General features: G+C 46.5%; 1 protein-coding gene across 1 annotated transcript in view; it reads right to left on the reverse strand.

The window, feature by feature from the left end:
- ME3 (malic enzyme 3) overlaps positions 1 to 24,831 on the reverse strand; it is a 101,332-nt gene that overhangs the window by 60,054 nt on the left and 16,447 nt on the right. Inside the window, exons 2-3 of the mRNA XM_056858300.1 lie at positions 9,639 to 9,772; positions 6,750 to 6,899 (exon numbers count right to left, since the gene is read on the reverse strand). Coding sequence (XP_056714278.1) covers positions 6,750 to 6,899; positions 9,639 to 9,772 — 284 coding nt within the window. The remainder of the gene's footprint in view (positions 1 to 6,749; positions 6,900 to 9,638; positions 9,773 to 24,831) is intronic.

Here is a 24,831-nt window from a genome sequence, read left to right on the forward strand (position 1 = left end):
ACCGTTAGCCCTTTGGCCTTTGCTCAAAATGCCAAATATCGTCCCCGTTCCAAATCAGTTGCCTTTCCAGCATTAGCATCAGAAGCCACTGCACTGTATGTAAAGAAGGCAACTCTCGTCCGTGAAAGCTTACGCTGGAATAAAATTTTATTGGAGCAAGGGCACCACTAGAGAGCTAGCGTGGTGTAGTGGATCAGGTGTTGGACTTGGGCCTGGGAAACCCAGGTTCAAATCCCCACTCATACCATGGAAGTTTGCTGGGTGACCTTGGGCCAGTCACATACTCTCAGCCCTGACCCTGGATGGGAGATCTCCAAGGAATACCAGGGGGGCGTGACACGGAGGCAGGCAATGGCAAACACCTCCAAACGTCTCTTGCCTTGAAAACCCTACAGGGTTGCCACAAGTCAGCTGTAACTTGACAGCAAAAAAAAAAAAAGGTGCCACTAGACTCCTGATTATGTTCAAAGTACGTGATTGTTGTCATACCTAGTTAGCAAATTGGTTTCTTTTTAATCGTGTGTCTTTTCTGTACATTTGCCCTTCCCCTCCTCTAGAGGATTAAAAAACCCTCAGTCATAATGTTTGCAATGATTGTAATCTGTCACTAAGTGAGAGCCAGAGTGGTGTAGTGGTTAAGAGCAGCGGACTCTAATCTGGTGAACCAGGTTGGTTTCCCCTCTCCTCCACATGAAGCCTGCTGGGTGACCTTGGGCTTGTCACGGTTCTCTCCAAACTCTCTCAGCCCCACCTACCTCAAAAGGTGTCTGTTGTGGGAAGAGGAAGGGAAGGAGATTGTAAGCCAGTTTGATTCTCCTTAAAAGGTAGAGAAAGTCGGCATATAAAAACCAACTCTTCTTCTTCTTCTTCTTCTTCTTCTTCTTCTCCTTCTTCTTCTTGGTTTTGCTATTATACTGTCTACACCACTAATAGCTTTCCATGAAAAAATGTAAAACATTTGCTCATACAGCTAACAAGGAGATGCTCCTTTCCCACTACAGTATGTGGGGATGTACCTTAGCGGTAAACCACATACAAGGATTCTTTAGCCAGTGGGCAAAATAGGCAGTTGCCAAGAACCCAACAAACATCAGACACGCAGCGCATGCGAGAAAGAGAAAAAAGAAGACCTGTAAACATAAAATATTTGTGGACTAGCCGATATGCATGCAGGGGGAGGGGTGCTAAGCATGATGGCCACACCCACAACCTGTGCATTCACAAATTTACTGCATATAGGTACACACATGAAACTGCCTTATACTGAATCAGACCCTTGGTCCATCAAAGTCAGTATTGTCTACTCAGACTGGCGGCAGCTCTCCATGGTCTCAGGTAGAGGTCTTTCACATCACCTACTTGCCCGGTCCCTTTAACTGGAGATGACGGGGATTGAACCTGGGACCTTCTGCATGTCAAGCAGATGCTCTACGACTGAGCCACAGCCCCTCCCCTTAAGCCTTTCTTTCAGCTGAGCCTTTCTTTGCATGCTTTTCTCCTCCATCCAGCATAGCCTAGGGGATTGTGGCCACCAGGAACCACACTGTTTCTAATGCAAGGCTTGAAAAAGGTACCATCCCCATGATGGAATACTGGAAACATTCCCAGTCATAGGTATGAAGCCTACGCATGCGCTGTTGGTACGACCACAGGCTGCTGGGCTCAGATTTGGATAAATGTGCCTGGAGGAAAATGGGACAACACATTTGGTCGTGAGCCGTGCGAGTCCAACGCACTTGGCCCCGCTCACCCCGAATGCATGTTGTGAAAAACCTTAACAAGAAAAAGGATACCGCACGGCGAAGTATTTCTTCCAGCCACATGGTTTCAATTACAAATGATCAAAGAGCCTTTCAACTCGCCCTAACAATCGGATCCTAAGAATGTTTATTGGAGAGCAAGCTCCAGTAATTTCAATGAAATGTACTTCCAAGTAAGAATTGTTACGATTGCCTCTTTAGATTATTCCAGAGAGCAGGGAGGGGAAAAGGTCACCTCTTGATAAAGAATTCTCGTCACCGGTCATGAACCACCAAGACAGAATGTGTGATAAACTCAACTAGGTTCACTCTTTTCCTCCGGCCTTTCTTAGCGGTGGTGGAAAGTGCCGTCAAGTTGCAGCTGACTTATGGTGACCCCCGTGGAGTTTCCAAGGCCAGAGATGAACAGAGGTGGTTTGCCGTTGCCTTCCTCTGTGTAGTGACCCTGGACTTCCTTGGTGGTCTCCCATCCAAGTACTAACCAGCCTGATGCTGCTTAGCTTCTGAGAACTGATGAAATCGGGCTGGCCTGAGCCATCCAGATCAGGGCCCAGACATTCTTAGAAGGCCTTTTAGTTGGGATTCTGTATACACACAAATTATCAATGGACCAGCATAGACAGAACCATGGTTAACAATCCAATGTTCCTCTCCACAGCCCTCCACCTGGAGCAAATTCCATCCTCCCTATTTAATCAGAGTTAAGTAGCTTATCGGCATGGTAGAGCCCGATCTTGTCAGATCTCGGAAGCTAAGCAGGTTTGGCACTTGAAACGGAGACCTCTAAGGAAGACTCTGCAGAGGAAGGCAATGGCAAACCACCTCTGCTTAATTACTTCCCTCGAAAGCCCCTTGCTTAGGTCACCATGAGTTGACCATGACTTGACGGCACTTTAAACAACACAAGTAGCTTTCAGGCGCTGGCATTTACCATGATTAATGTTAACCAGGGTTTCCCTTAACCCAGGATTGTCAGCCTACTTCAAATGATGATTAACCATGGTTTGCCTTAGCCAGAGTGTTGACAAAGTGCTTCACTGCAATAAAGGGACCAAAGGGACAGAATCTGCTTGAGTGAGGACAGGAGCCATCAGTAGGGTTGCCAGGTCCCTCTTCGCCACTGGCGGGAGGCTTTTGGGGCAGAGCCTGAGGAGGGCGGGTTTGGGGAGGGGAGGGAATTCAATGCTATAGAGCCCAATTGCCAAAGCAGCCATTTTCTACGGATGAACCAATCTCTATCAGCTGGAGATCAGTTGTAATAGCAAGAGATCTCAAGCTAGTACCTGGAGGCTGGCAACCCTAGCAATCAGCAGAGTGCATTTTCTAAAACCTGGTTCCTGATCTCTTAATCACTGTTAACAGGGAAATATTACATCTCTTCCCATCAACCAGGATCGGGAGTTATCTTTTCTTTTCAAGCAGAAGCTCTACTTCAGAAGAAGAAGAGTTGGTTTTTATATGCCGACTTTCTCTACCACTGAAGGAAGAATAAAACTGGCATACAATCACCTTCCTTTCCCCTTCCCACAACAGACACCCTGTGAGGTGGGTGGAGCTGAGGGAGTTCTAAGAGAGCTGTGACTAGCTCAAGGTCACCCAGCTGGCTTTGTGTGGAGGAGTGGGGAAACAAATCCAGTTCACCAGATTAGCCTCCGCTGCTCATGTGGAGGAGTGGGGAATCAAACCCGGTTCTCCAGATCAGACTCCACCACTCCAAACCACCGCTCTTAACCACTACACCACGCTGGTCTTTAAATGAACATACTGTTTACACACAGTTTTCCTTCAGTCAGGCACTGAAGCACCTTGTGCAGTGGTGGCAGCTGCTGCGGAAGCATTTTCTTTAAAAAAAACTGCACAGCCAATAATATCTCCAGTGGCCAATGAGAAGCCCAGATGAGCAAAGATCGACCTAGCCTCGCCCACTTAAAAAAAAACACTTGATGGGCACCAGAAAATGTATCGGCAGGTGCCGTTGTGCCCATGAGCACCACGTCGGGGGTTCTAGTCTAGATACCAGAGCTAGGAAACAACATGGGTGTGTGTGTCCTATTTCTTGGCTTTCCTGGGAAACTGGTTGGCCACTGTGTGAAACAGGATGCTGGCCTAGATGGACCACTGCTCTGATCCAGCAGGGTACCTCTGATGGGACTTAATTCACGGTATGCTTTGGGAGGAGATGGGAGAGTGTATCTAAAGAATACAAAAGAAAAGCAAATTCAAAAAAGTTTCCATCTAGACATTAGGAAGAACTTTCTAACAGTTAGAGCGGTTCCTCAGTGGAACAGGCTTCCTTGGGAGGTGGTAAGCTCTCCTTCCCTGGAGGTTTTTAAGAAGAGGCTAGATGGCCATCTGTCAGCAATGCTGATTCTATGACCTTAGGCAGATGATGAGAGGGAGGTCATCTTGGCCATGGAGTATGGGTCACTGGGGGTGTGGGAGGGGGAGGTAGTTGTGAATTTCCTGCATTGTGCAAGGGGTTGGACTAGATGACCCTGGTGGTCCCTTCCAACCCTATGATTCTATGAAAAGAAGCTTAAAATAAAAGTCAGGGTCTTAAAACAGTAACTTCTTCAGAAGGATTGCTAGTATGTGCTTAAGACTCTCTTAAGACTCTCTTAAGCACTGCAGAAAGTACAATCTGTCCCGTTTGATCGCAATCATTCCCTCAAATATTCCTTAAAACAGATGAGGTAAAAATAAAAATAGACTTGGCAAGCGAACACTTCTATACATGTATAGAAAAGATAAATCTTAATCCAGTGTACCAAGTGATTTTCAGTTGTTATGGCTGAGGGCTAGGAGAACGGACAAAAGGGTAATTGAGAAAGTGAATTTCATCGCACAAAAAGCCTTGTTTAACATTCTGGAGCGTTCAGATAAATCAACCCAGTTAAAAGCCTAACAACAATCTTAATCAGTTGATCTCCCCATTAAAATGCACTGTTTTCCATGCCTATAAATAGCTTACTGGCAGGGTTGCCCGTGGCCAATGAGCTTTGAAGTTCACGAGACACATAATCTTTGGTCACTGGGAGAATTATGGTCCCCCCCCCACCATATTATTGGATGCATAGGTATGCATTGCCTTACTTAACATTTTGTGTGCGACGGCAGCTATTCTGGACTTCTTATTTGCAAGGCTTCAATTTATAGGCATGAAATAGGATGCTCAGGGCCCAATTCGAGCCGGTAAGATTAAAAAACGAAGCGGGTTTTATTGACCACATTATGAAAAGCAATGCAGAATACTAAAAGCAAACACATTTTGATGCAAAAGCGTTAGGAACTATTCTGACCCTGCCTATTTATTTATTTTATTTATTAATTCAATTTCTAGCCCGCCCTCCCCGGCCAAAGCCAGGTTCAGGGTGAGTAACAATAATAAAATCATCATATTCCATATAAATCTCCACAAAACATGTAAAGCAATAAAACGCACTACTCAACCATTAATCAGGTATAAATGAACGAGGAACTTGAGTACACCTGAAGTTCATCAAGATACCTTATGCTGGTTTAAGTCCTTGGAGACAAACTACATTTTACATTAGGAATCTGAGATCTGATCTCCTGATGTATAATTTAGATTTCAAAATCAAGTTCTCCGAAGCTGCCTTTTCCCTCTCCTGCTGTTACTTTGATAGAAATAAAATCACCCAATCTGCCATCTAAGGAGCGGGGCAGGCTCCAAGCCTTGTGCCTGATACAATATATTTACGCCATTTTAGAAATACAATGAACGTTCTTCTTTTCTAATTCACCTGAGTGTATATTTGGGGTGGGACTGTGTATGTTGGGGCAGAGCACAAGTTTATACTGGGCCCAATGAAATGATGCATGGGCCTTTCTGCTAGACATGGAACACAATGGGGGAAAAGACAGGCTTCCTATTATGCCTTTTTCTGTTTCGGGGGTGATCGCGGTTCAGGGTGTGCATGTGTGCTCATGAATACCATTTACCAAGGAAATGGCATGGGAGGGGGTTCAGGGGTTTTTATAACAAAGAAATGGTGGCAAATTAAGGGAGGCGAAAATCGGATCCCCAGATTTTTGGCATTATTTGGGGTTGTTTTGGCCCCGCTGCCATTTTTTAAAAAGGGAGGCATCCCCTCTCCCCTTCCTTCCTCTCCCCCTCACTTACCTGCTGGTTGGGTCAGTGCTGCCACCACTTCCAAAGACCCACCATGGACCTCAGAAGTGTGGCGCAGAACTGAATGCTTTTCAACTTTGCACTGCCGGAATTTTTTGAGTTTGGGTTTAATAAACCCGAAAAATTTTGAATATCCGGAAAAAGCCGATATTGTGATTTGGCTTTTTTCGAATTTTCGAAAATTTCCGCGTCTAGTAAATCTGAACCTGAAAAACCCAATTAAAAAATGGTGCACAGCCCTAGTTACACTGCCTTGGCTATCTTGAACCGAAACGGAGCTGTTTGTGGTTGCCTCTGCCTTTTCCCTCCTCGATCCCCACCACGTCAGCTTGCTGTATGGCGGCTGGTTAGCCATCCAAACCTGGCTTGACCCCCCACCCTCTGTCCACAATCAGCAGGAAGCAGGAAGGCATTTAACTACTTCTGGTCGCCTGACTAAGCAGAAAGCTGAATTCCAAGGACTGCCATTACCTCCAAGGGATGCGCCATAAAACAATGAGAAAGGTTACAGAGCTTCCAGAGGAGAGTTAAAGTGGGAATTCATACTGACATTTTGCGGTTTTGAATTAGCCAGACTGTACTGTACAGTTCCAGAACAAAACTACCCTTGTAATGCTGTTTATAGGGGGGAAAGCAGGAACCCTGCCCAGATTAAAACACAAATGCTCACCCAAGCTGACCGATAGCTGCGTCGTTTAATCAAGGAATGTATTTTTATTTCCTTTTGGGGACCACCCTGAGAAAGATGTGGAACAGAGTACAGAAGAATATTTATTTGCAATTAATGGGGGGAAAAGACAGGGCTCTGGAGGATAAAAATAGTTCCGTTTACTCACCGAGGCCTTCGGAAAGCCAACCCGTACTGCTGACATGCCAAGCCGACTGTAGGCGTGTACACTATAGGCATGAATCTTTCTATATCTGACGTGAGAACTCGGTAGAAGAGCTTCTCGTTTCGGTCTTGGAGGGTCATAAGGATTATATACCTGGGAGGGACAAAGCAATAATAGAGAGGTCAGTAGATTAGGATTGTCAACCCTACAGGTGACGCCTAGAGGTCTCCCGAAATTACTACAGAGATCAGTTCCCCTGGAGAAAATGGCTGTTTTGGAGAGGGAGCTCTATGGCCTTACACCCCACCAAGGTCCCTCCCCTTCCCAAACTGCAGCTTCCCCAGGCTTCACCCCTAAATCTCCAAGAATTCCCAACCAGAGGTGGCAACCATATCAAGGGAGCCAACCATGAGCAATTCAGCCCATCCTTGGCTTCATTTGAAAAACTTCCATTGGATCTACTCATGCCTTTCAGAGTAATTCTCAGAGTGCACGATCGATGTACATGCTAACAATTTTACTGGCTCACGAAAGTTCACACCCTGCCAGAAAATTTTATTAGTCTTTAAGGTGCTACTGGACTCTTGCTCTTTTCTACTGCTATAGACAAACTAACACAGATACCCATCGTGTCTATAGATGTTGAGGGTTGTTTTTCTCTCCCCCCCACCCCAAATTTCAGCTGAGTCTGGATTTGGTAGGGCAGCAAAACCACCCTCACAACTGCACAAGATGGCACATCAAGGAAGGTGTGGGCACACTGTTAGTCCCTGGCTCCTTCCCAGACATTGGTGATGCTGGGGCCATAGGCCCCATCTCCTGGGCTTGGTTTTTTTTGTGTGTGTATTTTAATTATTTACATCCCATTTTTCTCGCCAGTTGGGACTCAAAGCCTCTTACAACATCGTTCTCCCCAATCCACTCTCTCACAACAACCCTGTGGGGTAGACCAGGCTGAGAGTTCGTGGTGGGCTCAAGATCACCCACTAAGCTTCCATGGAAGACGCGAGGATTCGAGCCTGGGTCTCAAAGCTGCTTAGAACATTGTTCTCCCCTTCTTCCATTCGCTCACAACAACAGCTCTATGGGTTAGGCCAGGCTGAGAGTTCACGGCAGAACCAAGGTCACACAGCGAGCGTCCGTGGAAGACGTGGGGATTCAAACCTGGGTCTCTGGGGATCCTTGGCCAAAACTCTACCCACTATGCCTTGCTGGTTCTGCTGCTGCCAAGCTATGCTGCATGGGCAGGAGAGAAGGCGATTGGCATACCTTGCTTGGCACGATGAAATCCCTGGAACCAACCCTGGAATTGGTGATCCGATAAACTATAATCCAATAAACCTTTGGATTGGCCTACTGTCTGGTTTCCAATTGTTTTGATCACCATTCTGTTTTTTATTTTTATTTTATTTAAGTTGTGCATATTAAAAACTTTTGCTTTTATTCTAAGCCACTTTGGCAATTCTCTGCCAAAAAAAACAGGATAAACATGTACACTGGGCAATTTTTATTATGTCCCGGAATGAGAAATTTAAGAGAGATTTCCTCTAGCTTTTTCCTTTAGGTTTTTTTACATTCTCTTTTGCTTTTTTATGAATTGTTATAAACACTCTTCTTCTTCTTTGTATTAAGCTATTACGTAATGCCATGTGTGCAATAAGAATAATAAATAAGTAAAAAGTAGGATAAATATATTGTAAAGCAAAATAAATAGGCTTTTTTTAAATCGTGACAGCATTGAGCAAATATCAAATGCATCACTTGGGCATACAGAAATGTCTAAAAAATGGTGTGTTCAAAACGGGAAAGGTACTCAAGTAGTAGTGATGAAGATACGAAGAAGCCTTCTATTGAGTTAGACCAGAGAAGAAGAAGAAGAAGAAGAAGAGTTGGTTTTTATATGCCGACTTTCTCTTACTGCTTCTCTTACCCCACTCCTCCACATGAGCGGCAGAGGCTAATCTGGTGAACTGGGTTGGTTTCCCCACTCCTATACCGAAGCCAGTTAGATGACCTTGGGCTAGTCACAGTTCTCTCAGCCCCATTTACGTCACAGGGTGTCTGTTGTGGGGAGGGGAGGGGAAGGGAAGGTGATTGTAAGCCGGTTTGATTCTTCCTTAAGTTGTAGAGGTATAAAAACCAACTCTTATTTTTCTTTGCATATTTCATAAAAACAAGCTAAGGCTAGATGTTTTGTAGCATATTTACTTGCAACAACAAAAAACCCTTCTCAAAAGTGGAGGCCTATGGATTTTTCTTCCTCTTACCCCCAATAATATCCGTTATCCCATAATGTTTGATATGATGTCAGTAAAGCTGTCATCTCCGGGCTGGGAAATTCCTGGGAAGGGTGGGGGTTTGGGGAGGGGAGGGACTTCAGTGGGGTACAATGGCAGAGAGTCCACCTTTCAAAGCAGCCACTTTTTCCAGGGGAACTGATCTCTGTTGTCTGGAGATCCGTTGTTAATTCTGAAAGGTCTCCAGGCCCTACACAAAGGCTGGAAAACTTATATGTCTGCAAATGTCTCCACCCCCAGAACAGTCAGCTATGAATGAAAGCCAATGATGTTGACCAGGGAAAAAGAAAACCTTTCCCCGTGTCCCCTCTGTAGAGTTCACGGCCGGCCTCAGGCTTTACCGAAAAGCTCTCGGGTCACATCACAGTAGGGTTGCCAGCTCTGGGTTGGGAAATACCTGGAGATTTGTGGGTGGGGGGACGGTGCCTTAGGAGGGAAGGGTTTGGAGAGTGGAGGGGCTACAATGCCATAGAGTCCAATTGCCAAAGTGGCCATTTCCTCCAGGGGAACTGACCTCTGTGGCTGGAGATCAGTTTTAATAGCAGGGAGATCTCCAGCCACCACTGGGAGGTTGGCAACCATGCATCACGCTTACTTGTCTAGATCGCTGGATTTGGTCTCGTAGCTCTTCAGAACGCGGAGGACTTGAACGTCTTGGCTCAGGAAGCAAGGAGGGAGCAGGCCGTGAATGCCAAGCTGGAGTCTCTCTTCAAGCGTAAAGGCCATTCCCTAGGAAAGAAGAAAGAGAAGGTTTGTCAGAGCCCAGGAAGAGAGCTGCTCTCCTAATGAGAAAGAAGCGTAATTAGATTTCCACTCCAGTGAGCCCATTTCATGATACACTGTAAAGCTGCGTGCCTAATATGGGGCCCATTTAAACACAATGGCCTCCACGTGGAAGCCAATGACGTCACCCTTGAACGGGCCAGGCGTTGAAAAGGCTGTTGCCCTTGGTGCTAAAACCGCAGGCGATGGCTGAACAAACAAAAAGGTGTGTGGTGTTGTGATCGGAGGGATGGACAAGGACCTCAGAGACCCTGGTTCAGATGCCCACTTACTGGGCGGCATCAGGCTAGGCAAACACTCTCGGTACAACCACCTTGCAGGGCTGTCATGAGAATAAAATGGAAGAGGAAAGAACCATGCATGCTGCTGCGAGGTCCTTGGAGACAGGGAACTAAAAAATGGGAGATGGACACACACAACCCTGGACAGACACAACCCTGGGTAGGGAAACACCTGGAGATTTGGGGGGTGGAGCCTGGGGAGGATGGGGATTGGGCGAGGGGAGGGACTTCAGCATGGTACAGTGCCATAGAGTCCACCCTCAAAAGCAGCCATTTTCTCCAGGGGAACTGATCTCTATTGCCTGGAGATCAACTGCAATAGCGGGAGATCTCCAGGCCCCACCTGAAGGTTGGCAACCCTACATGTAGGCAATGCACCTATATGGGGATAGAGGGTTGGGGTAGGATCTGAGAGACCCAGGTCTGAATCTCCGCTCTGCCATGGAAGTTTGCAGGGTCATCTTGGGCCAGTCTCAGCTTAGCCTATCCCACAAGGTGGTTGTGAGGATAAAATGGAAGATGGGAGAATGTTGCACGTCACTTTGGATCCCCCGTTGTGGGGGGAAAAGTGGGGTACAAACAAAGCAAATAAATATACCTTGAGATCTTCTATGTGTTGACTCTGCATGAGGTGAGCTACGTAAGCATGGAAGGCATGGCCTTTTCCATTGTGGCCCCTAGGCTCCGCAGTTCTTTCCCCCTAAAGACCTGTTTGGTCCCCTCACTAATGGCCTTCTACAGGTCTGCTAAAAACTGTCCTTTTCTAGAGGGTCTTCAAGAGGTTGTAAGCCTCCCTGAATACCAAAACAAAAAACACACACAACCTGGATTGTTTTATGGCAATTTTAATTCGTGTTTTCTTCCTGACTTTTGCTTTCAGTGCTGATTAGTTTTTCAATGGTTTTTTAAGCTTTTGGGATGGCCTTCGTTTTGCAGCTTTCATTATTTTAAATATACTTATTATTTTACACTGTTTTTGTTCTCAGCTGCCCTGACAGCTTTTAAAGAAGAAGGGCAGGGTATTAAAAAATCTTATAAATAAATAAGGTTGCAGGGTAGGTGGTTCGCCCGCTCAGAAGCAATGTATGATTTTCAGGCGCTCTGCACTGAACTTCATTTGCCCTTGGTCAGGAAGCACCTTGTATTAAATGTTTTTTTTCTTTTTTTTTCTTTTCTTTTATGTTTTCTTTGTATGTTTTTCATTATGAAAAATGCAATAAAAATTTATATTTATATAAAAAATAAGGAAGCACCACTCAGCCAGGCAGCACTCAGCCAGGAAGCACTTCTGAAGGATAGTCAGGAAGCAGTGAGTCGACATTAATGCAGGGCACCTCAGAGCCATGCACCACTTTTGAGCTGGGCCATCTCCTCAGCCTTCCCAGATGTTCAAAAGGAGAACAGTCTGGCGCATTTGTGAAGATGTGGAGGCCACTAAGATGTCTCCCCCCTCACAGCTGTGAAGGCGGTGGTTTGATGGCCCTGCTCAGAATTGTCTCCTTGAATGCAGCTGCTGGCTTAAGGGGCAGTGCCTATGCCAGCTGTAGCAAATAAGATGCCACTTCTGAACTGGCAGGCACTGGGCACTGAGTGGAACTGATGAAGGAAGGGACAGGCGTGGGTTAGGCGTTGCCAAGCGGCCACATTGTTCTAAACAACAGTGCAAAAAGCACCACGCTGGTTGCTTGTTATCAACAGTAACAACAGCAAAATTACAAAATTGGAAAGATGAATTATTATAAGCAGAGACTGGGAAACACACACAGAGACTTACTGACGGGGGAGAAAAAAGATTTAAAACACAAACCAGAGCTGCAAATCGGCCTCCGAGCGTTTCCATGGAACAGAAACGAAAGCCAATATTTTAATAAAAATATTTTTGTCCGGTTCACCCTAATTCGTCACCACATGCTGCTCGAGACAGCTGAATTGTTCATTATTCGGATGGAAGCCGTGAGTCACACCACCCTTTGGCAGCCCTTCAAATGAGACTTAAAAAAACACACACACATGTATGTTTCATTTCTTGATTCCCCCAAATGCAATAACCTAAATGAAAACAATATTGCTTTTGGCACGACGGTCGCCCATCCTGATCTGTTCAGTCACCCCCGTAGCTCAGGTTGGCTCAGGGCGTGGTCCTGTGTAGCCTATTCTGCTGGGAAAGCAGAATTTCCTTCCTCGAAGGATAAAGTGATGCACACCTAGCCACGGATAGAAATAAGTCAAGCGAACCAAAAGGTAATTCAGACCCTCAGAGCAAAGACCGCTCTGCAGGTAGCAAAGCCAAAAGTTCCTTGTACCCATTTGATGACTGTAAAGTTGTAAAGGGACAGTTCTATGTTTAGCCTGGAGAGGAGACGAATGAGAGGCGACATGATAGCCATCTACAAGTATTTGAAGGGCTGTCGTATAGAGGATGGCGTGGAGTTGTTTTCTGTCGCCTCAGAAGGCCGGACCAGAACCAACGGGATGAAATTAAATCAAAAGGGTTTTCGGCTAAACGTAAGAAAGGACTTCTGGGCAGTTCCTCAGTGGAACAGGCTTCCTCGGGAGGTGGTGGGCTCTCCTTCTTTGGAGGTTTTTCAGCAGAGGCTGATTCTATGCATTTAAGCAGATCGTGAGAGGGAGGACAGGAAGGGATGAGTCAGAGCTTGGCTCTCATGGCCCTTTCTTTATGTGCTCAGGGTAATGCCGATCACCACTTTGGGGTCAGGAAGCAGTTTTTCTCCAGGCCAGATTGGCCAGGGATCCTGGAGGGTTTTTGCCTTCCCCTGGACACAGAGCAGGGGTCACTGGGGGAGTCAGTGGGGGTAGTTGTGAATTTCTTGTGTTGTGAGGTCCCTTCCAGCTCAATGTTTCGATGTTTCTGTAACTGGGGGATGGCCGGCAGGCCTACCGACCTTGACGGACCAAGGGTCTGATTCAGTATCAGGCAGGTTCATGTGTTCATGTATGTGTTCGACACCAAAGGGCTTACAATCACAATCCCTTCCTCTCCCCAGAGCTGTGGCTGGCCGAAGGTTACCCAGCAGGCTTCATGTGGAGTAGAGGGGAATCGAACCCAGTTCTCCAGATTAGAGTCTGCTACTCATGTGGAGAATCAAACCCGGTTCATCAGATTAGAGTCTGCTGCTCTTAACCACTACATCACACTAGTCCCGTACACAGTTCTGAGTTCCTTCAAAAATGGGTGGAATTTTTTAAAAAATGTGTGACAGAAAACTACAATTCGGCATCAGTGGCTCAGTGGTAGAGCATCTGCTTGGCATGCAGAAGGTCCCACAGGTTCAATCTGCAGCATCTCCAGTTAAAGGGACCAGGCAGGTAGGTGATGCGAAAGACCTCTGCCTGAGACCCTGGAGAGCCGCTGCGGGTCTGAGTAGACAATACTTACTTTGATGGACCAAGGGTCTGTTTCAATATAAGGCAGCTTCATGTTTATTTATTTATTTATTTTCCTGTGATGAATCCCAAATGAAGCCTTTAAATGTTAAACCAAAAGTGTCTGTGCCTAGAAGAAAAGGGCAGGAGGAAGCTTGCAGGATGAACTTTGCTCCCCTTTACCCTCGTAATTAAAACAAATAACTTAGCAAGTATCAAGATAATGGTTCAATCAACCGGGGTGTGACCCACCGGGTATCAGTGGGTTAGCTGCAAAGGAACAGGGGTACACAGGACAGTGGGAATGCAGTGTCAACGGAAAAGCCTGCGGTGGTATTTTATTTATTTAGGCAGCTTAAATATCCTTTGGCCATTCCATGCATGCCCAAAGCAGCGCATAATAAAACGCGAACCATAATCATAGTCAAACATCAGTACAACTGCGGAATACAATCAAATTAAAATCAGACTCCTGCAAAGGCTTTCAGAAAGAAATAGGTCTTTACATTTTTCCAGATGGCCTATAAGGACACGAATAATGATGTTGCCATTTAGCAGGAGGAGGAGGAGGAGGAGGAGTAGGTTTTTATATGCCGACTTTCTCTACCACTTAAGGGAGAATCAAACCGGCTTACAATCACCTTCCCTTCCCCTCCCCACAACAGACACCCTGTGAGGTAGGTGAGGCTGAGAGAGCTGTGACTAGCCCAAGGTCACCCAGCTGGCTTCGTGTGTAGGAGTGGGGAAACCAACCCGGTTTACCAGATTAGCCTCCGCCGCTCCTGTGGAGGAGTGGGGAATCAAACCCGGTTCTCCAGATGAGAGTCCACCGCTCCAAACCACTGCTCTTAACCACTGCACCACACTGGCAAGGTGCTCAGGGAGAGCTTTGCTTACAAATATGCATACCTAAGACTTTCCTGCCCTGACGTGTGGCACATACATATGAAATTTAGACAGAAAAAGGCCTTTGGCCTCTGCATGGTACCTAACTTGAAAAAGAGTCACATCAGCTGTCCCATTCACCACAATTAAAGGCTATTTATGCCGCACTGTTTCCCCACCATCACCCCCACTGACTGCTCCGGTGCTTCATGTTGATTCTGCGTGCCTTTCCTGACCATCAGAGGTCGCCTCGCTCTCCCTGTGCATTTTCACACGTTTCCCCCGCGTTTTCTGGATTTTCGCTAAAACAGCATCAAGTAAACGGGGGCAAAACACGTGGAAATGCGCGGGGAGAGCGAGGCGACCTCTGACGGTCGGGAAAGGCACGCAGAATCAAAACGAAGCAGCGGAGCTGTCCATGGGGTGACTGCAAGGGAAGCAGCCCTGCATAAATGGCCATTCATTCACTAGGATTTCTTCTTACGGTCACCCCAGCAAGGGGCCTGGGAAAATGGTGAGGGGGGGGGAGGCAGATGCTCTTCCCCGAACGCCATGGTCCTGAGCAGAATCAGGCTCCCACAGGCTTTGAAACTCCAATGTTCCCCACAGCTGCTGTGGGGCTGCAAGGAAACCGAGTTGAGTCTGGGGAACACATGATGCTGCCTTATACTGAATCAGACCTTTAGTCCATCAAGGTCAGTATCGTGTACTCAGACCGGCAGCGGCTCCCCAGGGTTTCAGGCACAAGTCTTTCACATCACCTATTACATGATCCCTTTTAACTAGAGATTCCAGGGATGGAACCTGGGACCTTCTGCATGCCAAGAAGATGCTCTACCACTGAGCCATGGCCCTTCCCTTCCCTGACTGTCATTTATATATATGTGATATACATTGATATGCCATAGAGTTCAATGGCCAAAGCGGCCATTTTCTCCAGGGGAACTGATCTCTATCGGTTGGAGCTCAGTTGTAATAGCAGGAGATCTCCAGCCACCACCTGGAGGTTGAAGATAAATGCCAGCACTAAGCGCTATATTCACAAATAGTGATAGAAATTTTGCCACAACCATCATAAACATACTAAAATAGTAAGTGCAACAATGTGAAACATACAGTACAAACATATAGTTTCCAATCATACACAAATATACATATACAGAATATACAAAAGAAGTCCAAAACATCAAATTGTCAATTTCCTCTATAGTCCATCAGACTATATCAATTGACAATTTGATACTTTGGACTTCTTTTGCATACTTTGTGTATGTATATATGTATATGTATATATGTATATATATGTGTGTGTGTGTGTGTGTGTGTGTGTGTGTGTGTATGATTGGAAACTATATGTTTGCACTGTATGTTTCACATTGTTGCACTTAGTATTTTAGTATGTTTATGATGGTTGTGGCAAAATTTCTTTATATAAATATTTGTGAATATAGAGCTTAGTGCTGGCATTTATCTTCAACATATACTTTACAGCATTGGTGAATACTTTTGTCTAACCACCTGGAGGTCGACAACCCTGAGAGAGAGAGAGAAGTTTTGCACTTAGAGGTTGCTGAAGTAAGACTGGATTTCTAATTTTGGCAAAGTCAGCGTCTTTTAAAATGATCTGTCCAAGTTAAATGTCCAGGAGGAGAATCGCTCGGGAATCTTCAGTCACTGGATTCCCCCACAACGACTTGGGTACCGTGACGCCCTCGCCAACAGGAGTTAGGTTCTCTCCAACGCTCCCTTATCAGATAAATTTATGTTTCGGAAGCTGAACTCCGGGACTCCAGGAGAAAAGACAGCTTGAAAACATCACCTTGGAGATGGGAGCGTCTGCCGACAACTGCTTTCCAAGTCTTCACTTAGGGCTTTGTGGTAGGCTGACAAAGAGCCAGTTTGTTTCCCCCGCTGAGAATATGGAAATATATTCCAGGTCGGTCCCAGTAACTAAGAGAGATCCTTCTGCCTCTCTGAAAAGCTGCCAAATGACATGAAAACAACTTCACTTTTCTTATCGACAATATGATTCTTTCACGGCCGCCTCTCCTCTGGCAGACTCCTTTTCTCCCCGCACTGTTCCTTTCCAGCATGGCAATAAAGCCGCCCCCCAAAAATGAAGGGGCAAGAATTTACAAGGCCTTTTTACTTGTCTGGGACATAAATTCAAGCTTGCTGCCCGTTTGGCCCTCGAGAGCGACAGCTGGCTTTTCTCCCGACTCCACCTTTCAGCCACATGACACACTTTGAGCCAGCCACAGGAAACCTTCGCTGTAAGGCAAAGCTTACTCTTAACAATACATAAGAGTTGCAATTCTTTGTCTACATTGGAACCACGATCTGGCTGGAATCAAGGCATGGCATTCGCACCCGGAACCCTGCTGTTCGATTCATTACAAAGTGACTTTTGATTTCACAGAGTGAGAACTCTGTTGTGTCAATGGGAAATACAATGGCATGCCCAATACCGAAAACTGAATTAGAGTCTAATACTCTTTATCCAGTTTTCGGTATTGTGTGTGCCATTGTATCCCCCATAATTAGACCAATTCACTGAGGATAGGTATGTAGCTATTAGCCATGAGAGCTAAATGGAACTCCCAGGTTCAGAGGCAGTTTACCTCTGAATACCAGTTGCTGTGGTGAATAATAAGGGATGCTTATGGTCCTCATGCTTTGTTTGGGAGCCTCCTGGGAGCATCTCGCTGGCCACTGTGAGAAGATAAGAAGTGCCCCTTAGGGAGGCCCCATGGCTGGGTAGATGAGCATCTACTTGGCATGCAGAAGGTCCCATGTTCAATCCCCAGCATCTCCAGTAAGATTGCCTGAGACCCTGGAGAGCTGCTGCCAGACTGAGTAGACAATACTGATCTTGACAGACCAATGGTCTGACTTGATTTAAGACATTTTTGTCTAGGAAGAGAGGGTGTGGCCAAGCCTCCTGCCATGGACACTTGCTGGGTGACCTTGGGCCAGTCACACACTCTCAGACTCGATCTTGGCAAGTATTTTGGATGGGAGACCTCCAAGGAATACCAGGGGTGTGACGTGGAGGCAGGCAATGGCAAACCACCTCTGAACATCTTTTGCCTTGAAAACCCTACAAGGTCTCCACAAGTCAGCTGTGACTTGACAACAACAACAAAAAAGTATTCTCTGTGAATTGGGGGGGGGGGTTCTCCTGCCACTGCTTGGAGTGGTTGCAGGCAATGGGAGCAGGGGGCAGGACGACCCCTGCCCCCACCACGGGAAGGGGTAAGCTTATTTCTAGCTGAGCTGTGTTGCAGTTTTACAGCACTGCTCAACTGTGTCATGGAGCGTGCTGTAATCTCCATCGTGTCTGTGCTTTTGTGCATATGTGACAGGGGAATCAAAAGAGTTTCCGTCTAGACATTAGGAAGAACTTTCTAACAGTTAGAGCGGTTCCTCAGTGGAATGGGCTTCCTCGGGAGGTGGTAAGCTCTCCTTCCCTGGAGGTTTTGAAGCAGAGGCTAGATGGCCATCTGTCAGCAATGCTGATCCTGTGACCTTAGGCAGATGATGAGAGGGAGGGCATCTTGGCCATCTTCTGGGCATGGAGTAGGGGTCACTGGGTGTGTGGGGGGAAGTAGTTCTGAATTTCCTGCATTGTGCAGGGGGACTAGATGACCCTGGTGGTCCCTTCCAACTCTATGATTCTATGCAGAAAAGCAGGAGAGGCGGGATGGCAGCAAGCAGCACAGAGAGGGGGCATATGGGCACAATTCCCCACCTGCTCCTGTGCCACTTGCTGCTTCTGCTTCCGTGGCGGGGTGTGTGTGTTTTTGTGCCCCTGTATAGAAGCAGCCATATGTGGGCGAGTGACTTTTGAAGCCTAGTCTCCAAACAGTGCTAGCTTCACCTTAAAACAATTTATAAGGTTCAGCTCAAGCCAACCTGCTCCAGTCCAGATCAAATGCTTGGCATTTCAAAGGTGGCTTAGCCACATTCCAACCACAAATGTCCTGAATTAATTCTGTAATGTGTTTGATTTACAGAGACCGCTTAAGCAAAACATCTGCCCCGTGAGTTGCTCTTCAAAGGACGTGCACACTTGGCCAATGAGAAATATATTTGATTTCCTAATTCCAGCCAGGGCCTTTAGAACATGGAAACATACAGCTGGAAGGGACCTCCAGGGTCATCTAGACCAACCCCCTGCACAATGCAGGAAATTTGCAACTACCTCCCCCCATCACTCCCCCAGTGACCCCTGCTCTATGCCCAGAGGAAGGCAAAAAACCTCCATGATCCCTGGCCAATCTAGCCTGGAGGAAAATTCCTTCCTGACCCCAAAGTAGCGATCGGCATTACCCTGGGCCTGTAAGAAAGGGTCACGAGAGCCAAGCACTGACCCATCCCTTCCTGCCCTCCCTTTTTTACATGTGCGGGGAAAGATGTGGCCAAAGGGAAAGAGGTCTGCAGAAGAATGACAGAGGAAGATCTGGAGAGGAGCAAGGAATTTGTTGAACAAAGAATGGAAAATGACAGCGGGAAACAATGAGGCTGGGAAAAGGGCGGGGAGGGAGAAATGGTATAATGTGTTTATCGCCATAAAAATGTCCTTGCACCAAGCAGGAGGGGGCAATACCCTTTCAGATTGTCATTAAAAAATTGGCAGGGGAAGAAAGGGATCACAACAGATCATAAAAGCATCGTTAAACTGTTCCCGGGTCTGGAAACATATAACATCTGCAGCCTGGGCTGAAGCAGGAGACCAGAGATTATCAGTGAAGCTGGCCAAACAAGAAGGGTTTTAAGAGTTTGGAGAGGGCTGGCGATCTGCTCGGGCAATGTCCGCCCAGAGAGAAGATCCACTCTTCTAATTTGTTTATGAAGGGGAAGGTTTGTTTGTGGCTTCCTAGAGGCACCTGGTTGGCCACCTGTGTGAACAGACTGCTGGACTTGATAGGCCTTGGTCTGATCCAGCAGGGCCTTTATGTTCTTATGTTCTTAAGGTCTGTGGTTCTCACCCACAGGGCATGTGCCTTGCGTGCACATAGCCCCCGGGTTCAATCCCTGGCATTTATAATAGTTGCAGCAGGAGTCCCCAACCTTTTTGAGCTTGTGAGCACCTCTGGAATTCTGACTCAGGGTGACGGCGGCAAGAGACCAGAACACGGGGTCATCATAAGACCAGAATGTGGGGTCATCCGCTGAAGTTGGAGGGTGAGAGATTTAAAACAGAGAAAAGGAAGTATTTCTTCACACAATGGATAAATTGTGGAACTCCCTGCCCCAGGATGTGGTGATGGCTGCCAACTTGGAAGGCTTTAAGAGGGGAGTGGACATGTTCATGGAGGAGAGGGCTATCCATGGCTACAAGTCGAAATGAATACTATATCATGATGCATACCTATTTTCTCCAGGATCAGAGGAGCAGGCCTATTATATTATGTGTTGTGGAACACAGGAAGGATAATGCTGCTGCAGTTGTCTTTTATTCTGTGGGCTTCCTAGAGGCACCTGGTTGGCCACTGTGTGAACAGACTGCTGGACTTGGTGGGCCTCGGTCTGATCCAGCAGGGCTTTTCTTATGTTCTTAATCCGCCTTGAGACCCAGTAAGAAAGGCCGGTTCTGTCTTCTCTGACGATCAGTAGCCTCAACTAAAGACCTTTCCCGGGAATTTTTAGAAGAGATGTCGCGCAATATGAATCTGCGACCTACAGCGTGCAGACTATTTACCGGTGCAAAACTTGTCACATGAGTACTAGAATATGTCACCTGGCTTCGTTCATTTCACAACTCTGCAACACCAACATAATCTAACCTGGGCCTTTGCAGCTTCAGCTGCAGTCTGGCAAGGAACATTGGCCTGAATTAGGAAGCAGATCCTAATGGACTCCTTGGCTGGCTGGGTTGCTTTCAAAGCATTCTCACTTGCCACTCCCTGGGGAACGTCTGTGTTTGGATCTGACAAAGCTGATGAAAAAGGAAAGGAAATGTTTGCTCCGGGTGTATCTGCGCTGACAGCAGAGATGTTATTGCAAGCTTCCATGGCTACAAGGATACAGAAAAACACGGTGTGGGGAGATTCCGCCAGCCACGTGAACGTTTGTCACGCGAACACCTCTGAACTTTGTGAATCTGCAGCTGTGTGTTTACTGCATTCCTTGGGCCTGCTCAGGAATAATTTTAAAAAATAAAAAATAAGGAGTAAACTCACCTAGGTGTTGTTCATCACCTTCGCAAGTCTGACAAGCGAATAAAACAAGCTCGGTTGTCATTGCCATGGCGTTCAGATACAGACAGCTACTTCATAGAATCATACAGTTGGAAGGGATGACCAGGGTCATCTAGTCTAACCCCCTGCACAATGCAAGAAATTCACAACTGCCTCCCCCTCCACACCCCCAGGGACCCTACTCCATGCCCAGAAGATGGCCAAGGTGCCCTTCCTCTCATGATCTGCCTAAGGTCACAGAATCAGCATTGCTGACAGATGGCCATCTAGCCTCTGCTTAAAAACCTCCAGAGAAGGAGAGATCACCACCTCCTGAGGAAGCCTGTTCCACCGAGGAACTAAAATTTCCTAATGTCTAGACGGAAACTCTTTGGATTTAATTTCAACCAGTTGGTTCTGGTTCAACCTTCTGGAGCAACAGCAAACAACTCAACACCCTCCTCTATATGACAGCCCTTCAAGTACTTGAAGATGGTTATCATATCCCCTCTCAGTCTTCTCCTCTTCAGGCTAAACATACCCAGCTCTTTCAACCTTTATTAATAGTTGTTGATATACTTTCCTCCTAGGACTTGGTCCTTCAACAGGGAGCAGATGAAAATAGCATTTAACATATCCGCCCAGCTCAGGAAACAAAGACGAACCTTTCTCTTCTGATCACTTAGCTAAAATAACACTGTTTAAGAATTGCCTCGGGGTTCACTGTTTGAGTCAAACAAAATATGAACAAAATATGTGTCACTGAATCAACACTTTACCTTGGTAAACTCTGGCACCTGGTTCCAGATTCAAGGACTGTAAGAAGAAAGGAGGTATATTATTTCTCCAATCTTCCTGGGATTTTTTGGAGAATCGTGTATAATAAATATAAATCTAAGGTCATTATAGAATGGACAATGAAGCAGTACATGTCTGGCCATTTCAATTTCCTCGGTAGCACAAGGGCACAAACACTCATGAAGCAGCATACCACGGTAATAAAGCGGATGGAAGAACGTTGAGACGGGCCAGAGTTAAAGCTATCCTGTGTTGAGACGGGCCAGAGTTAAAGCTATCCTGTGTTGGGGAATCAATAAGTTAGCTAGATAATTTGACCACACCAATTTCTTGTTCCTGAAATGAAGGCATTTTGCGGCAGAACTTAAATGGTGTTGAAGTGCAATGTCCCAGATCCTTTGCTGAACTTCAGATTTAGCTTTGGAATAACCCCAGGCTATTAAGCTATGAGGAGAATATCCAATGGATTGTAGTTTCTCTGGAAGGGACCTTCTTGTGGAAAGAAGATAAATAAGCCGTTGCCGTATCAAATTATAAACCGAAAATACATTAGAAAATGTCAGTTTCTCACTTTTCTCGGCTATTCAACATATGCAGATATATGGAGATTTCACTAGTTTGTAGAGTACACAACCAAAGTTACCTTGGTGTAGAATTTTGGCTTCCTCCTCTAAAGTATATCAACAACTATTAATAAAGGATGAACCTCATATATCTTGGTGGTATAGAAGAAAAACAAAATCCAGATTCCACCCACAGGCTTATAAGCTAACCGACTAGTCTTGAGGTTGTCCTATTCAGCATTTGTGCCCTTCGGCATTCCACAGGACTTGCTCACAAGAAAGTGTGCAAAGGATTCTAGCCAAGGGCAGTAAATTTCCCAACTGCAATAAAGAGGAAACATCAATCTCTCGAAAAAATAGCTGAAATTCTCAGCGTTGCATGATCCAGGGCCCTTTTAATGACTCAATCCATTCCTGTTGTCAGGGGCAGTACTTCGTGCCCACACACCAGACATAACTTCAGGCCGATCCAAATACACACGTTTAGGATCGGGCTCTTCGTAAAAACAAACAAGCTGCATTTCTTCATGGCATCAGAACCAGCAGAGGAACCCTGCCTTTCGATAGCTAAATCTCATTCAAGTAGGGCTGTTTTGGTAAATTTCTGGTTCGGGTTTACCGAATCAGCAAAATCCAGGAGGCTGGCAAAGCTGAATTTGCTATTCCCAAAAATTCAGTTTTATCAGGAACACCTTGCGGCAGCATTTTTGCAGGTAGAGGTCCCAAATTTTCAAGGTAGCTAGAAGGGACTCTCCTTGCAAGAACCCCAAGTTTGGTAAAGATTGGGTCAGGGGGTCCGGAGTTATGGGGTCTGTAAGGGGTGACCCCAACCTCCTCCTTTGAAATGCATTGGCAAAGTGGCTGTGTTCAGAATCTTTAGCCTCTTGCCTTGGAAACCCTACTGGGTTGCCATATGTCGGTCGCGATTTGATGGCACTCGACACACAGAGACTACACTGACATCGATGGACCAATGGTCTGATTCAGCATAAGGCAGCTTTGTATGTTCAATCAGTCCATATAGAACTCAAGCACATGCTAGGTAAAGAGATGGCATAGATTGTACCAAGGGCCAACCTGTGAGCAGAAGACTCAGATACTAGACAAGATGCTACACAAACCAATGTCCTCAACCTGCAAGGCAACCGCCGCACGTACACACACTACCATTCAAGAGTCTAGCTGTGCTTCTGTTCTCTCAGCCACTAAAACGACCCCAGAAAGATAAGATAAGCTTTTACAAAATAAATCTGCCTTGTACAGACACAGGCTATAGTTCCGCCATGCTCATTATGGCAGCAGCTCTCCAGGGTTTCCAGGAGAGAAAGCTCTTTTCTAGCACCTGCAAACTAAGATCCTTTACCTGGAGATACCAGGGATTGAACCTGGGACCTCCTGCCTGCAAGACTGGCACTCTACCACTGAGCCACAGCCCCTCCCCACTGAGACCAGCATGGCTGCAAACCTTTCAATGTACTCCTCAAACATCGCCTGCTTGAAATTTTTGTGCAAAAGAACCCGACATCTGCTATTGCTCAGTGTCACAGATGTCCAATTGAGCTTTTTTAGTCAGCAGAATTTTATGGCTGCATTTTTAAAAAATTCTGCTAGACTCCGGGAAGAGGACCAATGAAACTGCAATCAAACCACTCTTCCTGGCGTGCTGCCCTCACTAATCCTCTGAGCACAGGGGAAAAAGCCCCTTATATACGGAAAAGAAAACATGGGCATAATCCAACCACGGTTACGAATTTTTAGGCCTACTGCCTTCAGGCCTAATTCTCCTACTTGAGAGCCAGTGTGGTATAGTGGTTAAGAGTGGTGGACTCTAATCTGGCCCAAGGTCACCCAGCTGGCTTCATGGGGAGGAGTGGGGAAACAAATCCAGTTCACCAGGTTAGCCTCCGCCGTTCATGTGGAGGAGTGGGGAATCAAACCCGGTTCTCCAGATCAGAGTCCACCGCTCCAAACCACCGCTGTTAACAACTACACCACGCTGATGAAGGTAACTAAGTCAAGGCGAAGTCTGTGTCCAGATGCTGACCCCTGTTCTAAGTGCTACTGGGGGGGAAACGCATGAGCCGATGACCCAATTTCACCTGCCGCTGAAAAGGAAACAGCTGTGTAGATGCCCGTAAAATGAGAACTTGGACCTGAGATCTCTCAGGGACCCATTTTGTGTGTGTTCCAAGTTAGCAAGAAACAGCAGAGAGATAACTTCCCATCCCAACGCTTGATCTGCACACAGTGCTAATGGAAGCCAGATATCAGTGTCGGGGCCCCTACAAAGAGAGCTTTCAGAGAAACTTGCCGGGCACAACAGAAGGAAGCCAAGGATGACTGAGAATAATTTAGGCGTGTTTGGAAAGGAAGAGAGGGGGCTAATTCAAGAAACAAATAAGGGCCCGACTTGACTTCCGGGAATGCAAGAGGGTTGCCCCCTGCTCCTGCTTCTCCCTCATGGAACGTGAAGGAGTGCTGAGGAAGATGAAACAAGAGAAGGAGCTTGCTCCGATGAACAGCGTCAACGAGGGCAATAGTCAAGATTAGGCATTGGCTCACTGCGCCACCAGGATTTCTCGTTGGAAGAAGGAACTTCAGGTACTGCCTGCCTCTGCTTAACAACTCTGGACTTCCTTGGTGGTCTCCCATCCAAGTAGTAACCATGGCCAACCCTGCTTAGCTTCTGAGATCTGAGGAGATAGGGCTAGCCTGGGCCATCCAGGTCAGGGCAGATGAACAGAGGTGGTTTGCCATTGCCTGCCTCTGCATAGCAACCCTGGTCTTCCTTGGTGGTCTCCCGTCCAACTACTAACCTGGGCTGACTCTGCTTAGCTTCTGAGATCTGACAAGATCTGGCTAGCTCGGGCCATCCAGGTCAGGGCTTTCAGTAGGATGATCAGAAAGAAAAA

This window comes from Euleptes europaea, chromosome 12 (assembly GCF_029931775.1).
Source record: "Euleptes europaea isolate rEulEur1 chromosome 12, rEulEur1.hap1, whole genome shotgun sequence".
Classification (NCBI taxonomy): domain Eukaryota; kingdom Metazoa; phylum Chordata; class Lepidosauria; order Squamata; family Sphaerodactylidae; genus Euleptes; species Euleptes europaea.